Below are 6,774 nucleotides of genomic sequence, written 5' to 3' on the forward strand. Positions count from 1 at the left end.
GCTACCGACCGTTTCCATTTAAGAAAAGTAGTCCCATTCCCTATCCATTACCGAAATTTTGTGTACATCAATCAAAACAAAAGCCCGAAATGACAGATTGTACCGAAGTCAGACTACTGAGACTAGCGATGACGATGACGTATATACCGCATATTGAAGAACTTTCCAAAACGAAACTTAAAGTAAAACCTCGACTAGAAAGTAGAAAGGTCCCCCCACCCTTAACGTTAGTTATCCTTCCTTTCTTCAACATGACACCGCGTGGCGTTCTTCAACACGCCACTAGTTCGCCCAGCGAAGCATAAACAACGTACGAACTACGAAGTTACGAAGGGGAGGGCGGTGGGTGAATACGACTAACAAGCGCGTCGCAGACTGAGACTCTCGCTAGAGCTCGAAATTTCGATGTACTTACCCCGAATTTCTCGGCCGGCCGCTTTCTCGAGTTACTGTAAATTGAAAAATCCATTCCCGACCATTCCCGCGGAATAGGGAAAATACCGTTTCCATGCCGCTCTGCACAGCCCACATAATTTATAGGTTTGTTTCGGAGGGGGACACATACAGGGTGTCCACTAAAAAAATAACCAGGGCGAATATCTTAAAATCTGTTTTAGGAAGGAATTTGAAATTTTCAGGTCGCTCTTTAGTGTCGCTCTTTACCTCGTGTTTGGGACTTGCGCCGCGTCCTGGGCTTAACTTTAAATCGCACTAGTACATATTGCGAGGGTAAAAATGTCTACTTCCATAATTGATCATTTCAAATGGAAAACGTTAGATTAAAACTTTAAGAAAAACCAAGGTTGGACCAATTCATTATCGATTTTTCCCGGGATCTGTGATAACAATTTTTTTCGTCATTTTGACGAAACCAAAAAAAAACAAAGGCTTTAGGTTTTTCAACGAAGGGTACATTCAGAAAATGTTCCATCACCTAAAGCCTTTCAACGACATAGATTCTGTTTGTGCCATAAGAGCCAGCTGTTTCCCATCCATGAAACAATACAAATATGGAATAGTTATTGGCTTTTCAAAAGGTACAAAGGAAGCTGTTTGCAGCTATTGTTAATGCCCTGCAGGGTAAATATTTAACACATGCAGCTTGTATTTTTAATCCTAAGTGTTACTTTACTTAAATTTTATTTTCTTCAGACTATTAGGAAGATGCCACCACATTGCAGCTGCATTCTATGCGGTGGTAGAGTTCCAAGATGGAAATGAACTACCAGATGATATATTTCACTATTTTAAACAACTTGATTCCCTATTTATGTAATAGTTTCACTTGGAATCCTCCTTCAGTACTGAGACACCACTGCGGGATGATATATTTCACTATTTAAAAAAACTAGATTCCCTTTTTACGTAATAGTTTCACTTGGAAGCCTCCTTCGATGGAGATGAACACCACGATTCGCGAAACGGTAGATTTCATGAAAGAAGATGATGCTTGAGGATGACTTGGCTGCGATTAAATAAAATACTTTAACTATTAAAAGCTTCTTGATAATTATGGTCGCATAATAAGCTCAGTTTAATTTCTATAGAAACAATAGGCAATTAAAATCCACGTTAATTTCATAAGTTTATTTATATTCCCAATAGATTAAATTTTATAGTTTTTAAAAAATTGTAAATTAAAAACTAACACAAATTTAAGCTTAAAAGTCATGGTTCATTGGTTTAAGTGCTTTTTATAGGTTCACTATGTTAAATTATATATCTTTGTAGAATGTTTAAGCGCTCGATTGTCATTCAATAACAAATGTGTTTGGTTTTCACACCTTTTATTGAATTCTTTGAAATAAAAAAATGTTTCAAAACATCCGTTATCAATTTAAAAAAGTTTTCCTATATAATTTGAATTCTAGGAATCATGAAGTTTTATCAAGAATGCATTTATTTATTACCGTACATTGATTTTCAAATTAAGAAGCACAGCTCAAATGCATGGTCAAAAATTGAGCCGTGTGCGTTAAGTAGAGATCGGTGGAACAAATAAATGAACCTACAAAATTTCGATTAATCATAAAAATTTTGGTAAACTGTTTATTTATGAACATTTTATACGAATAAATAACGTTTTAACATGCAAAAATAATGGTTTTTTCTGATAATTGTCGGTTATAAATCAAAATAAATAATTAGATAATTTCTTATTCAAATGACGACCTCTAGCAACAAGATATCTTTACGCTTGTTTTGCTAAATTTTTAGACTAATCGCGTTTAAGTTATCGATATTGAGCTAAATGAAAGTGAGTTACGAACCACTTGGCGAAGTTGTTTCAAGGCAAAAGCTTCAATCCTTTTAAAAATATATTCCGCAATCACGTCAAATTTAACAAAGTTATGAAGAAAATTTTATAATATATTATATATCCCAACTGTTATTCCAACATTGATTACAAAAACTAATATTTAAAAATCGAGGATTTTAATTATATTTTCCAATTTTCATATATGTAATAGGGATTTGGAAGAATGACGTAGATAATACGTCACGCTTTCTTTTTACAATTGGAAAAAAAATATACCAGCATGACTGCCATAGCCGCTGGCACAGCGTGATGACCTGTTGCCAAATCCTTATTAAAGTGAAAAATTACGCAGCTCAGAAAACGGGGCATAATAAAATAATCAAATGAATTTGCCTCTATTTCATCTTTTCATTCAACTATAAACTTAAAATTGAAGAATTTAAAATATGAAAGGCTAAATAAAGCAGAAAATAACCACAAATGAGATTCAATAACACTTTCGTTAATATGTTACCTACATTAAGTTTTAAATTATTTTTTCCCGATTTTCTATGAAATTTATTGAACCGAAAGAGGCGGGAATTTTACCTTATAAAGTTGGAGCAAACATATTTTGGTAGTAAATCGAATTTATTTGTTATGTGTAAAATATTTCCGCTATTTTACTCAATTTATCTGTTAATTATGAAATGGAGATTAAATCAACGTATTTCCAAAAATAATAATTTTTGGCGCTTTTGACGTATAGCAATCATGTTTCCGGAGCGGTAGTTAATTAAAGTGGCCCTTGCTAATGGTCGTGAAATATCTCAAGTCTGGTGGCAAAGGCGATACCGTACGTGATTTCACGAAACCAACCATTTCCTTTTGATTGTGTGTAAAACGAATACCAAAAAAATGTTGAAACATTAATGTAAGTAGATTTTATTAGTATGCTACTCATATACTATAAACTGTTCCAAGGTTAAGACTATTTATTAATTAACATTTAATATTATTTGCATTACACATCCGCTTATTATATTTAGAAAGTAAATTTAATCAAAGGACTTTTAAAAATTTCATAGCCATCATAGGTATTTAAGAAATAATAATATATTTAGAGTTGTAAAATACGCATACCTTTCACTCTACAACAGACAAAAATCTTTGTTATTGCTTCAATGTTTACATAATTTTGCAATTCAACGGAATTTTACATGTACCTGGTAAGATATAGAAAATTATCTAATTTTATTTATAAATTGCCACATTTATCGAAATATTGAATACCTGTTAATTCAATCAACAAAATAATAAAGCATATAAATAAAAAAAACCTTTTATAATAATGCAATTTAAATCGATTTAAAATTATTTAAGATTTCTGTCTTCGATTTAACAGAATTTAATTTTGAGTACGAAATTTAAATTTAGACAATTTAATTTCTGGTCAGAATAAAAGCCCTCTTTATTTTGGAATAATATAAAAAATAGTGCCTTTAAGGGTTGAAAAATAAATGATTGACTTCCAAATTTAAAATTTGTTTCGTAAAACTGTGAATTTAAAATAGAATAATTCATACCTTGTTTTGTACCATCACTAATCGCATCTCTGTGTGCGAGATTGAGTTTATATTAAAACGAGTTACGAACAACTTGATGAAAGTGGTTCTAAACTTTCTGCTTATAAAAATATACACGAAAAACGAAAAACAGTTGGAGAGCAGGATTCCGAGACCGGATTTTTGTATTTTCTCCAAAAAGCTGTTTCTAATTTCGCTCTCGGGGTTAATTATTAACGCGGCCGCGAACAACGAGTACGGCATGTACGCCAGTACCATAATCACAAGGTTGATGAGCAGAGCGACGGTCATGCGTTCTTCGTTCTGTAAGATACCGTTTCTGCGAAATCTGTGAATCTGCTTCGTTAACTTCTGTCTTTTTCGCTTTGCCATCCAGATATTCACCAAAAGCACGGCGGTCGTAGTCAAGCACGTAAAACAAGGTAACGCGGTATTTATTACAATGATTGTTCTCGCAATGTTAGACGTAACATGAATGTTGACGATCTTCTCATTGATTTGCAAAACGTAGAGCGTAAGGTTGCCCAATGGTAAATCGCTGTTGTTATCTTCGAATAGTAAAAAGTGTATTTCTTCAATACGGTTAATAAACGCAAATGACACCCCACACACAAGTGACAATATCGAAATAAGAACGACAGCGTAGATAGCGATTTTGCTGGTGCAGAACTTAATTGACTTTAGTGGTGTAACAACGGCGTAAAGACGCCATACGCTGACAGTTACCGCAATCCAATTGGACATGCATACGGCGCCGATCTTGAAACACACACTTATCCAATCAGCCACGGTATAAACGTAAGTGAGGTAATGTTGAGGATAATACAGAGGATCTACGTATACTACCACAGCTAAGAAAACTACGATATTGGCCATCTCCATAGAAGCCAGTAAAATGTTCAGCGCACATCTCATTGAACGTCTGGAGAACACAATAAAAGCTAAAACGTTACATACCAGTCCAATGATTATTAAAACCAGATATATCCACGGAGGAATATCGTTGGACAATAGAGATAAGCTGAGAAAATACTCCTTTAGTTCATGTAGTTCTTCCAAAGTGACGGCACTTAACTCCTCGTGGTGCTCCACGATAATTGAATCATTTCTTTGCCCCGTCACATTCATTCCAACCATAGAAAAATTGTCTTTTTAATTTACGGGGATCTGAAATTCAGAAAATTTTTAAACATCTCACTTGCTAAAGACGTTTCTCTCTAATCACTCAATAGCACATTTCGATGAAAACCTCGTCTCACGAATTTAAGCGTATTTTAATAACATCCGTAAATTTCGTACCCAGCACGAGAAAGATTAAATCAATTGTTCATTGTCTATAGATGTACTGGAGAAACTTCAAACATTAATTCATTAGTGAACAGGGAATCGACTTCAATTCTTCATTTCTTCTCTACACGTCTAACGAAGTGATCTTGAAAGTCAATCCGGAAGTTGTTTTGATATTTCAATTAATTTGCTAATTAGTGGCAAAAACGGATGAAAGTGAAATGGCGCCTGTCGCGTTAATTTTATATAAAGCATTTATGATTACGATATTAATTGCTTTAATGAATTTTTAGTTGTTTAAGAAATTATACATCTTGCGCTTTTTAGGTTTACTTTTTTCAGATTCAAATTATAATTTTCACAAAAAAGTTAAACCTGGTCAATTTTAAAAAGAGTTCACCTATTAAGCAGCACACCTCAGTAATATTTAAATTATAAAATACAGATGACCTTGGCTATAAATAACCTTTAAAGACGCAATTCTTGCTAATGGCCAGAGATTGATCTTTACATTCACATTTTAACGACCTGAAACAAATAAACCACACTTCATGTCTTTTTGCACTGTGTTTTTTTATTCTCGGAAAGGTGATTTGTTTTTCAAACACATTTTTATCTAGATTGTTGAAAAATTAAGTGAACGTTTTCCGCTTAGTGTTAAAGGAACATTGTCAAATATAAACTTGTAGAGCGTCATCGAAAACTTAGAAATATTGTTCGGGCAAAAACCAGCAAGATTTATTTCACCCAAAAAATGCGACTTGGAAAAGTGACCAGTTGAGCAAGCTAAAATGAGGTATCTCAATTTCCATAAGTAACGTAGGATAACTTTATGAAAGTGACAAGTTGGCAAACTTTTCTTCAAATCAATAAACATTACAGTACAATCGAGGAGACAATGGCGAAAGAAGGTAATAAGCTAACATGATTTAAATTAAGAATGTTGGAAATATATTCGAATTTACATGAAAACGCCAATTTTTATTTAACTATTTCCCAAAAATTTCAAATTGTGGTTTGATTACTCCACCATGCAGGCTTGGGCACAAAAAATCATGTTGTCAAAAGCACGTGGAACCAATTCCGGTGTTTCTTCCCGGCAAGCGTTAATAATTCGTTGACGTAGTTCTTCAAGAGTTTCAACAGGAGTGGTGTAAAGTCTGTATTTAATGAAGCCCCAAAGAGAAAACTCCGAAGGCGTTAGATCTGGTGACCTTGCTGCCTAGTGTACCGGACCATTTCTCTCTATCCATCATTGTCGAAATTAAGAGTCCAAGGAAAGTTTGACGTATCTGTGGTAATGAGGTGAGGCCCAGATGTGTTGAAACCGCAATCTGGCTCGTTGGGCTAAAGGCAGTTCATCAAGTTGATCTGCCAGTTCCTTTCGCAAGAAATCCATATAACTCTGGCCTTTCGGATTTTGAGTGAAAAGTACTGGACCTATAAGACGGTTTCCTACGAGATCAATGTAAACGTTTAAGCGCCCAAATTGAAATAACTGACGGTGTTCAAAACCCCAGTGTGGGTTTTCTACTTGCGTAAAGTTTTTGTTTTGGTGTTGGTAAGGCCCGTGTCTTAAAATGGAAGATTCATCCGAGAAGAGCACGTTGCGGATAAATTGAGGGTCCTCAGCCACAAAATTCAGCAGCCAGTTGCAAAACT

At 34.3% G+C, this 6,774-nt stretch overlaps 1 protein-coding gene across 1 annotated transcript; it reads right to left on the bottom strand.

The window, feature by feature from the left end:
• Positions 1-1,348: 1,348 nt before the first annotated feature.
• LOC149946433 (uncharacterized) lies at positions 1,349-4,953 on the bottom strand. Its single transcript, XM_090170750.1, has 2 exons — positions 3,826-4,953; positions 1,349-1,465 (listed from the first exon to the last, which is right to left on the bottom strand). The coding sequence occupies exons 1-2, from the start codon at positions 4,951-4,953 to the stop codon at positions 1,349-1,351; spliced, it is 1,245 nt and encodes a 414-aa protein (XP_090026876.1).
• Positions 4,954-6,774: the final 1,821 nt, after the last annotated feature.

This window comes from Leiobunum rupestre, chromosome 4 (assembly GCF_980474605.1).
Source record: "Leiobunum rupestre chromosome 4, qqLeiRupe1.1.hap1, whole genome shotgun sequence".
NCBI classification, from domain to species: domain Eukaryota; kingdom Metazoa; phylum Arthropoda; class Arachnida; order Opiliones; family Sclerosomatidae; genus Leiobunum; species Leiobunum rupestre.